General features: G+C 42.8%; 1 protein-coding gene across 1 annotated transcript in view; it reads left to right on the forward strand.

Annotated features, from left to right (window-relative positions):
* Positions 1-20,581, forward strand: part of dnah5 (dynein, axonemal, heavy chain 5) — a 143,143-nt gene that overhangs the window by 60,600 nt on the left and 61,962 nt on the right. The window contains 6 exon segments of the mRNA XM_034102114.2: positions 1,392-1,506; positions 1,804-1,980; positions 4,114-4,317; positions 5,460-5,639; positions 18,899-19,036; positions 20,259-20,394. Coding sequence (XP_033958005.1) covers positions 1,392-1,506; positions 1,804-1,980; positions 4,114-4,317; positions 5,460-5,639; positions 18,899-19,036; positions 20,259-20,394 — 950 coding nt within the window.

Genomic DNA, 20,581 nt, shown 5'->3' on the forward strand with positions numbered 1-20,581 from the left:
AAGGGGTGATATTTGGAGCATTCGACCAATCACAAACATGGAGAAGCGCACTGACAGCGCAGCGTCATACTTCCTGAATGAAAAAAGTGAACTTTAATATTAGTCAAATATGAAGAAGTTAAACTTTAAACACTTTATCCAGGATAAAAGCCACATTCACATTCACCTGCAAGGTGAATACAGCTGGTAAAAGAAAAAGTGTTTGAATGCGTACATTAACAGGTTTATGATATCACTGCCCCGTCCAAGACACGAGTGGATCTGACTTTAATTACATTTAACTCCAGTGTTTCGTCAACTTAAGGTGTTGCTTAAATTAATACTTCTGCATACAGTATGTGACACTGTAAGTGTTGCACGGCCAGATACGGCTCAAGAAGCTGACTCAGATAAGGAAATATATGAGACATTATGATGTGATATGGTGTGATATGAATGATAATGGGACACATCGACGTCTGCACTCACAGTGCCGCGGACTGTACGTAATGTTATTTTGATTCGGTTACTTATGTTAACTTGTGGCAGATATTTAAGTAAGCTTTCTTAACGCTAATGTTATAATAGTCAAATTGCTCTGAAGATGGGAAGTGATCGATATTCTGTTAATTTTCACGTTCACACAGTCAGTTGATTTTTGCCGGCCGTCTTTTCTGCAATGGCAGTTTTTTCCTTATCCTGTAATATGACTTGATAGCTTTAAACTCCGCACACTGAGCTCTGATTGGTCAGCAGGCGGTGCTTTCACTGAGTTGATCTCTTATCCTGGAACCAAACCTGCTCCGGAGCAGGTTTGCCGTTCAGCATAAGTTACCATGAAGATTTACCCCGGTAAGAAGAGAACCCAGAGTTTTCCCTGAAGTTAGCTCGCTAAGCGAAAATCCGGCTTCGTATTACAGGCCTCTGGTGCCCAGTGGACACAAATACTGATGGGATGTCATGTTTCAAGCATACAAGTGTAAGCAATAGTGCAGACTTCTTTGGGATGGAAATCATGCTTCTCTTTTTCAACAAACAGAACAGCCAACAATAAATAATAAAGAAAAAACATAGTGTGACAGGAATACCATACTTAATGACATACAAAGTCATAGTGGGAAAGAACATACAAAATAGTATATATAATAAAAATAAATAGATAAACTTAAAGGGTGCAAATGAGCCCAGACCCCCCCACCCTTCCCTCCCGAGCAGTGCCACCCAAGCCATTAAAAAACAATTGTTTGTGCAATGCCTGATGGGATGTCATGTTCTTCATAATAAAAGTTTTACAACAAACATTATCTTAGAACTGATGTGCAGATGCCTCTCACATAGTCAGGCACATAATAGTCAAGGTCCAAGATCAATGCTGGGATTACAAACCTGATGTTTGGTATTTTCCTGTTTAGGATGAACACCGGTCTCCAGAAGCTGAAGGAGGCATCAGAGTCTGTAGCAGCACTCAGCAAGGAGCTGGAGGTGAAAGAAAAGGAGCTACAGGTTGCCAATGACAAAGCTGATATGGTAGGTTTCAGGCATGAAACAGCAGTGAAGGTCAAACTGTCCGTGACTGTGTGAGTATGTCTGTGTGTGTTTCCTTGACATAAATACTTGCTATATTGGTCATTCATATTATATTTTTGCCAAGGTGTATATGCGGGTATGCAAATGCACACAGTTGTGCATTTACGTGCCTCAGAATATGTGTTTTACTTTACTGTATTAAACATGCTCAACCGGGCTAAGATATGACTGATAACAAAATAAACATGATATGACCAGACTCTTTAAATGAAATTAATTTCTTGTTCATTCACCCAGGTATTGAAGGAAGTGACAGTAAAAGCCCAGGCAGCAGAGCGAGTGAAGGTGGAGGTGCAGAAAGTGAAGGACAAGGCCCAGGCCATTGTAGACAGCATCTCAGCTGACAAGGCCATCGCAGAGGAGAAACTGGAATCTGCCCGGCCAGCTCTGCAGGAAGCAGAGGCTGCATTGCAAGTATGGGCACCAAATAGATTCAACATTATCCCACATTGATAACTTTAAGAAGCAAATTAAAACACTGTTGGTCACTGCCTTTCAACTTTATTTGAAATTTGGGGATTTGATAATCCACAACTTTCCATAGTTTTCTATTCAGATTTTATTCTCATTCCATACAAAAAAAATGTATCAGCGTCCATCACTTTTTAACATTTGTGATTAAAGTTGATTTAACTTATGACAGATGCACGATAAAAAGTCCAGATCCTAAAAGCCTAGTTGTGATATAGGTTTGGAAAGCAATACATGAAAGTGTTCTCCAATAAATATGTAAAGCTTTCAATATATAACGACACTTTAATATTGGGGAGATATAAATATGAACTATACTGTAACTACATCTAAAAAGTGCTCCACTGGAAATGTCATCAATCAAAAGAAATACATAAAAAAGTAATAATTTTCATTAGGACATGTTCTTTAATTCTGCATATGAGCCATATCATCAGGATAGTTAATACTAATTATCTCCTAGATCCTAGATGTCCTGTAGTGCCACTCCTCATGATGTTCTCTGCTGCCCCTGTTAACTATTTCCCCTAAAAGAGAGTCTGACGTTTAGCAATTGTCAGTAAACCCTGTTTCAGGCTTAATGTCTCCCCCACCAATATTTGTCCTGCTCTCACTGTGTTGCTTCAGGATGCCACTTAAAGCACTCTGTGACTTGATGTGTGTAGTTCCATGCAGGTTTGCCTAAAGCCTTCCTGTGTGTGTGTGTGTGTGTGTGTGTGTGTGTGTGTGTGTGTGTGTGTGTGTGTGTGTGTGTGTGTGTGTGTGTGTGTGTGTGTGTGTGTGTGTGTGTGTGTGTGTGTGTGTGTGTGTGTGTGTGTGTGTGTGTGTGTGTGTGTGTGTGTGTGTGTGTGTGTGTGTGTGTGTGTGTGTGTGTGTGTGTGTGTGTGTGTGTGTGTGTGTGTGTGTGTAAAGTTAGCATGATGCTCTGGGGCCTGGAGCTGCGATGTAATTAAAGCTGTCCTCCTGGGTAGAGGGTTGCATACAGATCTCCCATGGCAGGTCCCTGATTAGAATGTCCTACTTGCTGCTGTGGACATAAACCTTGTATTTCCAAGCAGGCAAATCTCAGGCAGTCCGTCTGGAATTGATAATCATGTATAAGTGCGTTAGAGGGTTTTAATTAGAGGTCTTTGTGGACACAACTGGACGTGAGTTTTGACACTCATTCAAGAAGCTTCTAGTGGTTGAGGTTAGGAGATTGACACATTTATTAAGAACCTCAGTGGGCCATTCACACCACAAAGTAACATGAGACTCATTAAGGTCACTTTCAAGTTAACAGGCTTGATTGTTGATATGAAGTTAAAAAGACAGAGTACAAATAGTTATTAGAGCATCATTTACAGTTGATTAGTGTGGATGACAGCTGGTCTATGCAGAGACGGTGTAAGTATTTAAACTTTAAGTTCTCTTTTCCTTACTTTTATCTTAATCAGCACAACCATAACAATGCATTTTCATAGATACCAATAAAAGACAAATATTTGCCAAAAGAAATTCATTCAAGACAAAGACTGCAGCTAATCCTGAGTACCTAGGATTTTATTAAGCTGATTTAAAGGGACCTTATTGAAACATTTCGATAAAAGCACTGGAGAGGTGAGAAGAGAAAATTAGTTTGGTGAAGGTCAAGTAGAAACTAGACTGTTTATTGCTCGAGTAAACATCTGAGAGCAAATGGAGCTGGAAGGAGAGAGCAGTGCGAAAAGGAGAAGAGATGAGACGAACAGGCAGGGGGCCCATGAAGCAGCCAAACATTTTCTTCACTCTCCTGCTGCCGCTTTCATTTTCTTCAGTCACTTAAAGTAATGCGCTGTCCTCCTCTGCAGAACTGTTGGATTTTATACTTACTGTCTTCATTTCCCTCTATCTATCATCATCAACATGCCAGGCTTATTTCTCTCTTTACACTTCCTTCATTGTATATTTTTAAACTGCAGCATTGTAAAGGATGTCATGAAAAGCAAATTGTTCTATTCTTTGATCTCATCGCATTGTTATCTCCCCTTATAGCATATCCTATGAAAATACAATATGTTTGCCCAGTAAACATGTATTTTCTCTGTACACTCTCAGACAATCAAGCCATCAGACATTGCCACTGTACGAACACTTGGTCGCCCCCCCCACCTCATCATGCGGATCATGGACTGCGTGCTGCTGCTCTTCCAGAGGCGAGTCAACCCAGTGAAGATCGATCCAGAGAAGAACTGCAACACGCCGTCCTGGCAGGAGTCCCTAAAGCTCATGACAGCTGGAAACTTCTTGGGGAGTCTGCAGGTACCCTCACCAATATCAGATGTTCAGAGTTAATTAAGTTGTAGATGCTGCCAAATGTGAGGTATTTCTGAACTTATACTATGTTAAATGTTTTAACATTGGTGGGTCAATATATACAGGGCCAGTTCTGACCAATTTGCTGCCCTAGGCATGATTTTAGCTGGCGCTATTATTTATCCTAATAATTATAAAGGTATGCCTTGGAAATATTTGTTTACATTCATTCTGATCACAACTTTTAAGACCCACTGAGATAACTTAGACTAAAGTTAACTGTCACTCAGAGAGTCCTTTACCTCATAGAGTCTCTCAGTCTGACAGGAGAGGACTCTTCCTCCACCTTTGTTGTAGAAACATCTAATTATATCCGTTAGCGCAGCTAGCACCAGATACTAACAACAATCCCCGGTACCGGTGCGCTCTCTCTCTCTCGGACGCTCGCTCGCACTTTGGCTGTGAGCTGCGGGCGCCTGATAAGCCAACATCCCCCACTTTCATCACTTACAGCGGCCATCGTACAGGGCAAATGAAACGTGTAACCGGGGAGAAAACGGTGTTACCTTTACTTAATTGTGAATGTTGTTACATCAAGGCCGAAAATTAGGATGAGCAAAAATGTTTTTTTTCCATCCCAGAGCTACCAGCGCAGCGCCCCCCCAGATCTGGCGCTGACTATATATGTACAAAGATCATTTGTATGGATTCTTAAATGATATCCTGTTCTTCTTTGAGATAATACTAGTGAAACAGAAGCACTTTCTGCTGCTCAACTAATACTTGTATTATATACCTTTTATACTCACTTACATTGTACTCTCTTTCATTTTTGCATTTTAATTGCTCTGCCTTGTCATTTTCTTAATTATCTCTTTCTCTATCTATTTTTTTTTTGTCTGTGTAATTGATCCTCTCATGTCCTCTACATCTTTATTGTGTGCTCCCATTATTATACTCAATAACCACTGCTGCAATAAGCATTTTCTCCTTCTTTTCTTTTACATTCATTATTTTTGTAAGTACAGCCAGTTCTACAGTGTTTTGTTTATAAGTAACATCTGTTGTTGACTAAAAAAGTTATTTTTGTTGTTTCCCTCTTAATCCCACCACCATTATCACCACTTCTCTTTCCCTCTGCCTTGCAGCAATTCACCAAAGACTCCATTAATGAGGAAATGGTGGAGCTGCTGCTGCCTTATTTTGACTTGCCCGACTACAACATTGAAACAGCCAAGAGGGTGTGTGGCAATGTGGCCGGGCTCGCTTCCTGGACGAAAGCTATGGCCTCCTTTTTCTCTATCAACAAGGAGGTCTTACCCTTAAAGGTAATACACAGCACTTCAAGGCAATACACAAAACGGTGAATATAAATAATATGTCATGTGAATTTCAATTGTAGTCCACAAATATATATATGCCAGCCTCTGGAATGTGTACTTACTTACAAATACATTGTGAAACACCTGTGATCATCAACACACACACACACACACACACACACACACACACACACACACACACACACACACACACACACACACACACACACACACACACACACACACACACACACACACACACACACACACACACACACACACACACACACACACACACACACACACACACACACACACACACATATACATATATATATATATTTGAAAGGGTCTACAGCAGTTTATTTAAACACACTGTAGCAGAGGTATGGTGACACTGGCCATGATTGAACTAAACCTAATTCCTGGCCTGTAATAATTGGTATCATTTTTCTGCTACGAAACATTATCATCTATCACAACCGAGTACTTTCAGTCGTCAAACAAAGTACACAAGCCACGTTTATGGTGAAAACAGAAACGAGCTGTGTGATGCAGACAGACCAACTTTCTCTGCGAAACACTGTGTCCGCTCATGAGCTGACAAACCAATAAATGTAAGCATGTCCGCTAATCTTCTGATGATGTGAATGTGTTCCTTTTTCTAGCTCTCCTTCCTGCCTATGCCCAGTCCAAAGATCAGGGAATCAGCCGTGTTTTGACACTTAATAGAGCTTGACCTTTGGCCTTTGGTAAAGAGCCTGGTGTCGGAGTGTTTAGTCTTCACAAAGCAGATTAGCTGGCAACGTCAGGCACGACAAGCAGAGGCTGCTGCTTCCACACAGAAAGTCTTTATACCTGAGAGCCGGTGATTAGCTAGTGAGAGCTAATCTGCTGCTATGGTGGTCCAACTGGAACACACACACACACACACACACACACACACACACACACACACACACACACACACACACACACACACACACACACACACACACACACACACACACACACACACACACACACACACACACACACACACACACACACACACACACACACACACACACACATATACAATATGAGCGCTCACACGATCCCCTGCGCAAAGTCCAGCTCAGTCAATGGTCTTCCTCTCTGAGGAATAATGAACATTTACAGTGGAAAGAAAATGTTGTTTTCTTGCAGGAAAACCCAAGGCTACAGAAACAGCCTAAACTCTCCATGGTAAGGGGTTTATTCATATTCTTCAATTTGGCACAGGAATATGCTGACTGGGACAATTCGGAGTCATCAAGAAATGAGTCAGTTCAAATCATAAAAAAACATATTAACTATTATCTACCAAATTAGATCAGCTATCAGGTGATATACAGGTATGGCTCATGTGTGGGAGTGAACAGTTAAAGATGTATTTTTAAATCATAACTTGCTCTTCTTTATCTAATACTTTGGCGAGTGCTATGTAGTATGTTTCGAAAGTATTCTTTTTGTTATTTTGTTTGTGCATGTGCACATGTGCTGATCAGGAGCCCGACGCAAGGGAAGGCCACATTCAACAAAGTAACGACATGACTCCCAATATTAATTGAAATGCTTTTATTGATTTAGAAAATGTTTTTATTAATTTAAAAAATAGTATTATTGATTTAAAAAATTGTTTTATTGATTTAAAATGACATTCATCCGCTAAGAAAAATAATCCGTTGTTACCTTTTGAACTACGTAGTAACGGCAGGAACTGCTTCAATAGCCTTTTGCTTTTTGATTACAGATTTGAAAACATCGTTGCTTGCTTTAAAAGTAGCACAATTCATTATGTCAAACCTTGGAAAGTATCTAGATATCACTGCCCTAATGCCAAAGTAATTGGCAACTGATTATGTTTTGCCGTTTGATGTCAAAACATCAAACGAAAATCAAACAAAATCAAACTATATCTTCTACTCATAAATAGATCTGTTGACATCATTGCAATCTCAGAGACCTGGCAAACTGACTCAAACACTGTTGACAATGTTTTACCCGATTATGTGGCTTTTCATATGAATCGCAAACTATAGGTTACTTACGTAACCCCAGTTCTCAGAGTAACATGAAGTGAGATGTCTCACTATGGGATGCGCCTCATCGCGGAGCAAACAGAAGCATCAATCTCATTACGCCAATCCTGATTGGCCGGTGATTCTTGACGTCAACGTCAGGGGAAATCACCCCCTATAAGTAGCCTGCGCCACGACGCATGCGTCATTCAAAATAAGCACCTCTTCTTGCTTCACCATAGCAAGGAGGGCCGTCTGGTGAGACATCTCACTTCATGTTACTCTGAGTGCTGGGGTTACGTAAGTAACCTATAGTTCTCATTCATTACACTCCGTTCGATGTCTCACTATGGGATATTGTAGCTCCCGTATTGCCAGACGAGCTTATCTCGAAGATCACCGATCAACCAGAATTTAACATGTGGAGTCCCGACTCAACAAGGTGCCCAGCACTGCTCGGGCCACGCTTGGAGCGGAGACGTCCAGCCTGTAAAAGCGGACAAAAGTGAGTGGCGAAGACCAGCTTGCCGCCGCACAGATATCCTGGATGGAAACACCCTTGAACAAAGCCCAGGATGTAGCCAGGCCCCAAGTCGAGTGAGCCCGCAGACCCAAAGGTGCTTGCAGATTCTGACTCGTATAGGCCAAAGCAATCGCCTCCACGATCCAGTGGGATAGTCGTTGCTTAGTAACAGGCTTACCCTTGTGAGGTTTAGCCCAGGACACGAAGAGTTGGTCATTAAGACGAAGCTCTTTTGAACTGTCCATATATGTGTGCAAAGCCCGGACTGGACACAATAGATCCTGCTGCTGCTCCCCGGAGGAAACCAGCTGCGGAGGAAATGCCTCAATCGGGGTACACGAACCAACCACCTTTGGTGTAAAGGCAGGGTTGGGTTTCAACAACACTCTCGTTTGCCCTGGGGCGAACTGAGTGCATGAGGGATGTACAGACAGTGCATGGATATCACTGACCCGTTTAGCGGATGCCAGGGCCAGTAACAGCACTGTCTTGAGTGACAGATGTTTCATGTCAGCTCCCTCCAGGGGTTCAAATGGGGTCATTTTGAGCCCATTTAAAACCACTGCCAGGTCCCATAAGGGCACCAGCGACCTGGAGACAGGGAGGAGCCTGCGAGCTCCCTTCATAAAACGGCAAACCAAAGGATGTTGGCTAGCCGTCTTACCCTCAAAGCCCACATGGCATGCAGCAATAGCAGCCAGGTACACCTTGATCGTGGAAAAAGCTCTGTGTTTATCGATCAAGTCCTGTAGGAATGATAAAATCACCCCGACAGGACATTGAAAAGAGATGTGCCCTTCTTGAAGGCACCACTCCTCAAACACCCTCCACTTACAGTCGTAAAGAGACCTGGTGGAGGAAGCTCTCGCACTCTGAATAGTGTTTATCACCTTCTGAGGGAGTCCCACTGTATTCAGATTGTACCACTCACGGGTCAGGCCCATAGTGCCCCGTGCTCTGGGCGTGGGTGAAGGATCGCCCTCCCCGCCTGAGACAATCTGTCCCTGCGTGGTGGGGGCTGCCATGGCTGCCCGCACAACAGCTGATATATCCCCGCCAGCCCGTATACTGCGTGCTAGGGTGGAAACATCAGAGTACGTGTGTGGCGTTGCTCTTTCACTCTGGCCGGAGTTAAGGGGAACAGAACCAGGGGTGGGAACACGTACAGAGGACCCGGAGGTCAATCGTGTACGAGTGCGTCCCCGCCTAACGGTGCGTTTAAATCGTGCATTAAAGAGAACAGCTGTCATTCAGCATTTTCTCCCCTTGCGAACAGATTTAACGCGGCTCCGCCGTAACGCACCCACAGCGGACTCTCGATCCTTGGATGAGGAGTCCAGTCTGCATAGAGTGGTGCACCTCTGGACAGTAATTCTGTCCCTAGGTGCATAACACCCGGTACTTGTGTCGTTCTCAGAGAGAGGAGACGTCTGCCGCTCCAAGGGATCAGTTTGTGTGCCAGTGTGTGTGACTGGAGACAACGCAAACTCCCCTGGCGGTTCATACACGATATCGTGTTGTCTGTCCTCGAGACATGGTGTCCTCTGAGAGAAGGCAGGAAGCATTTTAGGGTGGGGAACACCGCTAAAAGCTCCGGGTAATTTACGCGTGCCCGCTGGAAGTCTCTGTTCTAGAGACCTCTCACCGGGCGACCTTCGTAAGTCCCCTGTCAGCCCGTCTGACCTGCGTCCGTGGTGACCACCTTCCGTGAAAGGACTGCACCCGTAGGCGCGTCCCGCACTGGAAAAGTCGGGTGTAGTGCCACTACGCATTTCATAATCACCAAAACTCTCCGTAAGCCGTGGCGTTCGGGGTTTAGTTTTATTATGAGGCCCATGTTGAGCGGGTGCTTTACGAGGACATTTTCCTCCGTAATCTGACTCCGCTCGGTGGGCTTCATAGATAAAACCTTTCTTTCTGGGAGAGAGAGAACTCTTCTCTCCAGAATATGGGTTGACTCTCACTGGGTTTGTGAAAACAGATAAATTATAACTGTTTTGAGAAGCCCAGGCAGACATCGTGAGTATCTCCTGCTGTATGCTCCTTAGAGCCAGCTGGGATGTCACTCTTATGGCTCCGACCGGCACTGCGCATGTGCGTGACGGAGGTGCCTTTTCAGCTCCAGCCGGTACTGCGCATGTGTGTGCCGGTGGTGCCCTCACGGCTCCAGTCGGCACTGCGCTTGCGCGTGCCGGTGGTGCCCTTAAAGCCCTGGCCGGCACTGCGCATGCGTGTGGCGGTGGCTTCACGGACCCGTCAATAATCCGTCCTTTGAGAGATTCCGTAGCTGCTCTTGAAAGGGGAAGGATTGACGGACCGTTCTTTACAGCTCTAGCCGGCACTGCGTACGCACGTGGCGGTAGTGCCCTTAAAGCCCCAACCGGCACTGCGCATGCGCGTGGCGGTGGTGCCTTCACAGACTCGTTTATTATCCGCATTTTGAGAGAGGCCGTAGCTGCTCTCAGAAGGGGATTTATGGTTAACGGACTGTTTATTGTCTTTCTTTTCATTTGTTTTGAGCTGCGCCCTCGGCCGGAGCCTGGATGCGTCAGCGGAAAATGGTTTATTCAGACAATAACGATGTGACATGTGTCTTGTGCGGACTTGAGGATGGCGTTGAGGCATCTCTCGAGGCGGCGGGGACACATTTAGAGCCGGGGAAGGAACTTCCAGCTCCGTCACGGAGGGGAGAAGGAGGGGCTGTCAGGCCGCTCGCTTCTTCTTCCTCGCCTGCTGGCCGGAATTCTGGGTCGGCTGTGCCTGGGCTACAGCCGGAACCGGAGATTTTCTAGACCAACTCGCCCTCGTCTCCTGCCTGGGCTGGGGACTCGGGGCGGGCTGCGCCCTCTGCTGTCCTGGTACTTTGAACCCAGCAGAGCGCGGTGCAGCGTGGGCGAAGGGCCGCCGTTGCAAAGGCCGCGGCTGGACCCTTCGAGGGAGACAAAGGTGGAGAGCCTCGTCTTCCTTCTTTTTCGACTCGCACTTCCTTTGCATGGAAGCGAGAGCGGAGCCGAAAATCCCCTCGGGAACGATGGGCATGTCAAGCACATCTTCCTTTTCCCGGTCTGGGAGGTTGGTGAGGTTGAGCCATCTAGCTCTTTCCTGCACCACCATGATCCCCATTACCTTGCCCGTGGCCTGGACGGCGCAGCGTTGGACACGGAGACAAATGTCTGTGACCGCGGCTATCTCGTCCAGAGTGGCCGGTCCAGGATTGCTCGACATATCCTCACAGAGCTCCGCTTGGTATGCGGTTAGCATCGAGGAAACGTTTAGAGCCCTGGCGGACAATGCTGCGGCTCTGTAGGCCCGTTCCGTCATGGTAGACTGGAATCGGTCCGTTTTTGCTGGCAGCGTGGGGTTCCTGCTTGGCGGCTGGCCCATCCTCGGTAGGAGGTGGGCTGCCACCAGCGGTTCCATAGGTGGTATGTGGAGCAGGCCAAGCCTCTCCATACCGTCACAGTCAAGGGAGTGGGCACCCTGGATTGGGGCCTTGTTGCTAAAGGGCCGGTCTCTCCACGAGACCGACACCTCATCCAACATCTCCGGGAAGACCGGGAGGAGTTGCCTCTTTGCCCTCGTTGTTTGGGAAAAAAGTTTTCCCTCGTAACGGGACCTGGAGGTCTCCTTGGCCACTTCGGGCCATGGGATGTCTAGTTTGGCCGCAGCGCGCTGACACACGGCTTGTAGGTCCATACTGAGACAGGGCGAAGCTGGTGTGCTGTCGCCCGGGGGAGCAGCCATCGCTCCCGGCTTTGCAGCCTGAGTCGATGACATGAAGATGTCGTCTTCCTGCTCATCCGAGTCAGACAGGAGGAACTCAGAGGTGTACTCTTCGTCCTCCATGCAGTCTAACTCCAGGACATCTTCCGCGGGCGGGCGGCAGGAGCGGGGCTGTCAGCATCAGCTTGTAGATGGTATTTTAAACTCGATGCGCTCTGAAACTACAGGGCGGCCGAGGAAAAAAAATACACATGCGTTAAAATAATTAGTGCCGTTATTTTTTTTTTGCGTAAACGCGTTATTAACGCGTTAAATTGATAGCCCTGGTTAATTGATAACATTTTCACTAACGTCCTTGAAACGGAACATCATAGTGGGGCCCTCATCACTGATGTCAGTGATCACCTGCCAATATTCACAATTTGCGGAAAATAACCTGTAAATAACAAAGAACAAAAGACATACATAACTAACGGACATTAAATGACAGTTCTCTAAATAAATTAAATATTAACTTAAAAAATGAAAAATGGCAAGAAGTATTTGAGATTAAAGATGTAAACAAATCCTATAATGAGTTTGTAAGGATTTTCATGCAAAACATGAATGAATGTTGTCCATATATTAAAATTAAGATTGGCAACAGGAATAATAATGACTCAAAACCCTGGTTCACTCGTGGACTGAAAAACGCTTGCTGTAAGAAAAATGCACTATAGGACTTTTTTGAAAAGTAAAAGCACTGAAGATGAAAGCCGTTATAAATTGTATAAAAACAAATTGACTACAATCCTTAGAAACTGTGAAAAACGATACTTCTCTGAAAAATTAGAAAATGCCATAGGAGATATGAAAATAATAAATAGCATAATTAAGAAGAAAAAACTGACAACAGAAACGAATTCAAGAAATTCCAAACTGAAGGAAAAACCCCAACGGATGTTGCAAATAGCTTTAATGAGTTCTTTACTGAAATTGGCCGCAACCTGGCGAGTAAAATCAGCCCAACTTCATCTAAAGTGGATGATTTTCTGAAAAACTGCAACCAACAGAGTATGTTCCTGAACCCAATCACAGAAAATGAACTGCTTGATATTATTAATACTCAACACAGTAAACAGTCCAAAGATTATTTAGGACTTAGTATGAATATTGTTAAACAAGTTGCACCAAATATTGTAGCCCCCCTAGTAAATATATGCAATAAATCGTTTCAACAAGGTATTTTTCCCAATGAAATGAAAATCGCGAAGGTAATTCCGGTTTTCAAATCTGGTGATAAATCTAGTTTTAATAATTATAGACCGATTTCTTTACTACCACAATTCTCAAAAATCCTGGAAAAACTCTTTAACAACCGTCTGGAGTCATTCCTCAGCAAATTTAATATACTATGCCCCAGCCAATATGGATTTCAGAAAAATCACTCTACGTCTTCAGCAGTAATTGTTGACTTGAAAAATATGATTACAGCTGGTATATTCATTGACCTTAAAAAGGCTTTTGATACTGTGAACCATACCATACTGCTTCACAAATTAGAACATTATGGCATAAGGGGTCAAGCCAAAGAATGGGTCAAGAGTTATCTGATAAATAGGCTACAATATGTGGACATAGACGAGGCGAAATCAAACAATCTTCCTATAACATGTGGAGTCCCTCAAGGATCAATCTTAGGTCCAAAACTGTTCCTGATTTATATTAATGACATTATCAACACCTCAGACATGTTAAAATTCATTTTGTTTGCCGATGATACCACCATTCTCTGCTCCCATCATAATCTTGGTGATCTTGTTAAAATTGTTAATGCAGAATTGGAAATACTATGTAACTGGTTTGCAGTTAATAAATTATCCCTTAATGTGGCCAAAACAAATTACATGTTATTCAATACAAAGTCTGAGAGTAGAAATGACTGTATTATACGGATTTGCAATACTGAGATAGAGAAAGTTGGTGCATGTACATTTTTAGGACTCATTGTTGATGAAAAACTCAACTGGAAGCATCATATAAATTATGTACAAACTAAACTGTCAAAAATAATAGGTATTTTGTATCGTACTAAGAACATTCTCGAGGAAAAAATACTCAGAACTCTTTATAACAGTCTATTTCTCCCTTACCTTTATTACTGCTCCGAAATATGGGGAAATACGTACTCAACAAATCTACAAAAAATAATAACATCTCAAAAAAAAAAATTACGAATAGTCTGTGGTGTTGGTAAATATGAACACACAACTCCCATATTCAAAAAACTCAATCTATTCAAATTTGTTGATATAGTAAAACTTAAAACAGTACTGATTATGCACAACATTTACCATAACAAAATGCCTACTAACATTCAAAAGCAGTTCCAAACCACAGTTAGGAAATACCCAACCAGGCATCCTAACTGGTTGTGTAGCAAGCCCTGTAGAACAACCATCAAATCACACAGCTTATCCATAATCGGAGTTAGAACGTGGAATGGACTTCACTCAGACCTTTCAAGTATTACTAGTCATCAACAATTCAAAACTAAAGTAAAAACAATTATATTTGCAGATTACTCCAGCTAACAAGTATTTGATATTCCCAGTGTTGCTTATATATGCATTTACTTATTTTCTTGCCCTAACTTTTATTATATATATATTTTTCTTTTCAGTTTTCGTTAGTTTTCTTTATTTTTTGTACTCCTTAATTTCTATACGTTTTTGACGAAATATGTGCCATTACTATATTGATGCTAATGATGATGCACGGGAGGGCTACTCCCCATAAGCTATGCTTCAGCCCTCCCGCTTCTACTAATTTTGTTCATTTGTGTGTATGAATTATACGTTTTTGTTTTTGTATGATTTTAGTAGAATAAATAATAATAAAATTAAATTAAAAAAAATGTCTGGACCGCTGCGTAAAAAGGACCGCAGCTCCGTGTTGAGGGTTTCTGCCCCGTTACTTCTCCGCTGTTTTATTGTCCCTCTCGTCTTTTTCTTTTCTTCGCTGGGGACTCATCAGCAACTAACCATTCATCCAAATTACTGTGCTCTCCAAATATATTAAAATGTATATTAAAATCCTCCATGTTGCTCTCAGACAGGAGACAACGGAAAACTAAAGACAAGCAAACAGTTTGAAAAGCAAACTGCATGCAGTTTGCTTTTCGGCCAAACTGTATACAGTTAAATCGACCGGACTTCTGTCTGCAGATGTGAGCGTCCTTAACAACGGTCAATAAGTCCTTGACAGCGGTCTGTACTACTGGATTAACAATGTGTCAGGTGTTCTGAATTGACCAATCAGAATTGAGTATTCAACTAAGCCATGTAATAATGCCAGTTTAAAGATCTTAACCGAGATAACTTTTAAAACTCTTCTTACTTTCTATAATAAAATGCATTGCCAGTATTTATGAATTTTTCCAAGGATTAACATTTTCCACAGCAGACTACTCTGAACACAAAATCCTTGATTCATTGGGTACACACACACCCACACTGCTTTCTTGACCATGTGATTTCATGCAAATCCCTCTAGTTTTCTTCCTGTAAGGGCAGTCTGTGGATGTCCAATACATTTATAACCAGTATATTTGCATTTGAGGATTTCAAAGCTTAAACTCTTACCATGTAGTTTTACTTGTGAATTGTGTTCACAAAAACGTTCCTGATATTCACTTCTGTTCTCCCTTCACTGTAGTTCTGTTGTACCTGATTTCCTTTCCCCCTTGTTACCAGGCCTCATTATCTTTCCCATTTTGCACTCTGCCACATTGCATTTTCTCCATCCTGTGTGCAACTCACCAACTTCTTTTCTAAATCACCCATCTCCTTTCCTATTTGTCCTTAACCCGTCTCTAACTGATTGTTTGTCTCCCTCTCTTTTCCCATTTTTATTTTTCTATATGTGTCTTTCTGACTTTAAATCTCACATTCTGTTTCTCTCTCTTTTTCCTCCTCTTTGATCCTGATCTTTTGCTTTTGCGTCAAACACAGCCTGGCAAATTGATTTTCTGGTTTCCGGCTCAGTAGTGGATCTCCCTTCAAGCTGACCAGCCAGACTGCCAGGCAGAGTTACAGTTGACCAGACAGACATGGAGGGATAGTCCTGTTTGATGTCAATTAATATTAAATAAATGCTCCAGACTTCCTATTCCCCAGGCCACCCAAGCAGACTCCAGTCATAACGTTTCTACATTTCTGTCTCTAAACCTGCAATGCTTTCTCCACAGCCCAAGCTCTAGCCAGAGAGTATAATTTCAGCTTTTCTTCAGACTCTGTTTCCATCCTTTGACCTTCTCATGACTCCTTCATCCCCCCCTCCAAGTTTATATCTCCCGGATTTACTCTTTCAAATCGCTCTACTCTTGAAGCTTTGAGTCCCTGCATTTGGACCTGTGGCATGTGTTCAAGGCAAGGCAAGTCTATTTATATAGCACCTTTCAACACAAGGCAATCTATGTGCTGTTTACACGAGAACGCAAACAGTTGTATCCACTACTTTTCTCTTTCGTATAGCCCGTTCGTTTACACGAGGCCGTAACGGAAACGCGGAAACGGACCCTGCAAACGATAACGGGTCCCAAGGTGGATAGATCTGCAAACGGAACGCTCTGGCGGGCCAAACAGCTCCGTGTTTACGCCTTACTAGTGACCATCAACTGGCAGCCTGCGGGCCACATTCGGCCCGCCAGACATTCTCATCCGGCCCGCACGACGGGGGTGACTGTGGCGTTGGCGGAGTGGTTAGTGCGTTCGCCCCCACTAATTTTTTTACAACGTTCCTTGAGTAATGTGCAGTACCGGAGTCCAACTACTGCTACTGCTACTGACCATGCTACAGATGTTAGTGCAACATCTACAGCTCCTCTACCACAACCATCAGCAACAAGTGGACATGGAGAATTACATGAACTACATGTTGCTAAATCCACCGCGGGGCATAAACAGAAGGGCAACCATGCTCGGGGGACTTCTTCGCTGCTTTTGGTGTATTTTGTGGCAAAAGTACAGCGCCACTTACAGGCCCAGCATCTGTACTACAGCGTTTCCAGTGCTTTCGAGCGGTCTCGTGCGGAAGTACAGCGCCACTTACAGGCCCGGAATATGTACTACAGCGTCTCTATCGCTTTCGAGCTCCCGAGCGGTCTCGTGTGAACGGAATACTTTTTTGATATCATATTCGGTTCGTTTGCGTTTCGTTTGCGTTTGCGTGTAAATGGGGTCTCAATATGCTTTACAAAAATGAAAGACATTAAGAAAATGGCATTTAAAAGCAAAGATAATATAATAAACATTACATGAAAAAATACATTAATAAAAGTTACAGAGCAGTTTAAGATATGAATATATCAATTAAAAGCAGCGACAAAAAGATAAGTCTTCAGCCTGGATTTAAAAGTAGAAAGAGTTGCAGTGGACCTGCAGGTTTCTGGGAGTTTGTTCCAGATATTTGGAGCATAATAACTGAACGCTGCTTGACCATGTTTAGTTCTGACTCTGGGGACAGAAAGCTGACCAGTCCCTGAAGACCTGAGAGATCTGGATGGTTCATAATTTAGCAGGAGGTCAGAAATGTAATTTGGGCCTAAACCATTCAGTGCTTTATAAACCAGCAGCAGTATTTTGAAATCTATTCTTTGACACACAGGAAGCCAGTGTAAAGACTTCAGAACAGGAGTGATGTGATCCACTTTCTTAGAGTCAGTGAGGACTCGAGCAGCGGCGTTCTGAATCAGCTGCAGCTTTCTAATAGATGTTTTAGTGAGACCTGTGAAGACACCATTGCAGTAATCGAGTCTACTGAAGATAAAAGCATGGACACGTTTTTCCAAATCCTGCTGGGAGATTAGTCTTTTAATCCTAGATATATTCTTTAGGTGATAGTAGGCTGATTTAGTAACTGTTTTAATGTGACGGTTGAAACTCAGGTCAGAGTCCATGACTACACCTAGATTTCTGGCTCTATCTGTTGTTTTGAACATCGCAGACTGAAGCTCAGCACTAACTTTTATACGTTCTGACTTTGCTCCAAAAACCATTACATCAGTTTTGTCTTTGTTTAATTGGAGAAAGTTCTGACACATCCAGTCATTGATTTGTTCAATGCACTTACTGTGCACTTACTGTGTTTGGAGCATAGTCTCCTGGTGAAATGGTTATGTAAATGTGTGTGTCATCCGCATAGCTATTAGAGATAGATTAAAGTTAAAGAGAAGAGGCCCCAAGATGGAGTCATATTTGTCAACTCAAATGTGTATTTACCTAATAGAAACAACGTTTTTCTGTCCTTTCAGTAGGATTCAAACCAAGTCAGGACTATTGCCGAAAGTCCCACCCAGTTTTCCAGTCGGTCTAGTAATATGTTGTGGTCAACAGTGTCAAACGCACACTGAGATCTAATAATACTAACACTGAAGTTCTGCCACTGTCTGTGTTTAAGTGGACGTCATTGAAGACCTTTACAAGAGCAGTCTCAGTGCTGTGGTTTGGACGAAAGCCTGACTGGAACACATCCAAACAGTTATTTAAATGCAAGAAATTACTCAACTGTTGAAAAACTACCTTTTCAATGATTTTACCCCAGAAATGGCAGGTTTGACATGGGCCTGTAATTGTTCATTACTGAAGCATCTAGATTATTCTTTTTTAAGAGCGGTTTAATGACTGCAGTTTTCAGGGCCTGTGGCAAAACACCTGAGTGAAGAGACTTCTGAGTTCAGACATCTTTATCCTCACTAAAAATATTTTATTTGTTCTGTGTTTCATTGTGAATTTCATGCAAAACGTGTTTTGAGCTTAAAATTGGGCAAACTGTCTCCATTATATAGCGTTCTTCTATGACCTCTCTGCGCTCCTCTATCATCACATCTGGTCTGTCTTTTCTTTGGTCTGTCCCTCTCTCTCTCTTAGCTCTCCACCTACAACAACTGACCGTGACCCCTTTAGACATTTAATGGGCATGTCTCTCTTTTTCTTTAGGCAAACTTGGCAGTGCAGCAGAATCGTCTGGCCATAGCTAATGTGGACCTTCAGAAGGCCCAGGCTGAGCTGGATGCCAAGCAAGCCGAGCTGGATGTGGTACAGGCGGAGTACGAGAAGGCCATGATGGAAAAACAGGTCAATAGCTCAACTCTTTTCACTCTAAACAAAAGCATTATCCAATCCAGAGTCCCACATAAAAAAGAGTCAGTGTTTGCTGAGAATATCTGTGAAACTACAATGTAATTATGTAATGGAGAGCATATGTTGGCTGAATTGTAAATGTTTTGCAGATACTTTGGAAAGAAGGCCAACACTTTAACACCTAGAATTTATGCATTTACGACGCATAAGCTACACTGCACTGCTCAGCGTTGACAATTTTGTAGCTATTTTTCAAAGAATGATTAATGAATCAGCATAAGATACAATTGGGCTTCAAGTGTTTGTCTCTTTCACTGAAGCCTGTACTATAATCGGGTAAAATAAAAGGATTCTGCTTAGTAGAGCTTTAATAGCACATGACTTGCACTACTTAGAAAATTAGATCACTAGTTTGGAATGGATCCAGGCTTTGTTCATTTATTTGCTGGTTGGTTTTATTGTTTGAATCCATAAAGCTGGCACAGATGTCTTTGTGCTTTATTAATTTAATTCATAATTTCCTGGAGAAATGGGATTGCATTCTAACTCAGCTCACTCCTGTCCTTTCACAACAACCGTACTATTCGGTTAAATAGTAATAGTAAAATAATTTGCCCTGTATAGACATATACTTTTTTTAAGTGATCAATGATTCAACCTGAGTCATGCAAGTGCCCCTTTTGAAATGAATGTAACTGAGTCCAGTCGCTCACTGTGGGTTGTTATCTGCTGTGTATTTTCCATCATCTGTACTCTCTGTTCTGTGAAAAATAACAGCATGTTAATGGAACAGTTTGTGCATCAACAGACTCTGATTAGGATCTGGACAGCTCCAGTTGACTATTTTTATAATTCCGTGATTAGGACACAGAGCTGTTCATCTCCGGGGCCCAAATGCAAGATTTAAAGGCTGGCTGCAGAAGCCAGATAAACCAGACATTCTTGCTATTGGGCTGATAAAGCATAAATGTGATAAATGGCGTAAAGGTGCTCTTGACCTCTTACTATATATTTTAAAAGGAAATTCAAGAGTATCAATGAAAAAAATACAAATATGTACATCTATCGGGGGTCCTGTGGGTCCTGAGCCTATGCAAGCCTAAGCTAGCATGCATTAGTTGAAAGGCAGGTGCCTATCGCTTACCTAACACGTGCTACACCCACTGCAATTTAGAGTCATTCTACTGACTTATTGTCTGTCCTCTCTTCCTATCAGACCCTGCTGGAGGACGCTGAGCGCTGCAGACACAAGATGCAGACGGCGTCCAGTCTCATCAGCGGCCTGGCTGGTGAAAAGGAGAGATGGACTGAGCAGAGCAAAGAGTTCGCTGCCCTGACCAAACGCCTTGTTGGTGGGTTTAAAAGCTGGTTTAAGAAAACTATGTCTTCCAAGAGATGTCTCTACAAAGTCAAATACAGTAGAACATGCTCTGTTTTCCTTTGCAGTAATTATTTTTTGTTGATTTGGGTAATTGTGCTTGAATATTAACACATTCATTTATACAATTTTTGTGGATGATTAAAAAAATAAACAATAAA

This window comes from Pseudochaenichthys georgianus, chromosome 16, assembly GCF_902827115.2.
Source record: "Pseudochaenichthys georgianus chromosome 16, fPseGeo1.2, whole genome shotgun sequence".
NCBI lineage: Eukaryota > Metazoa > Chordata > Actinopteri > Perciformes > Channichthyidae > Pseudochaenichthys > Pseudochaenichthys georgianus.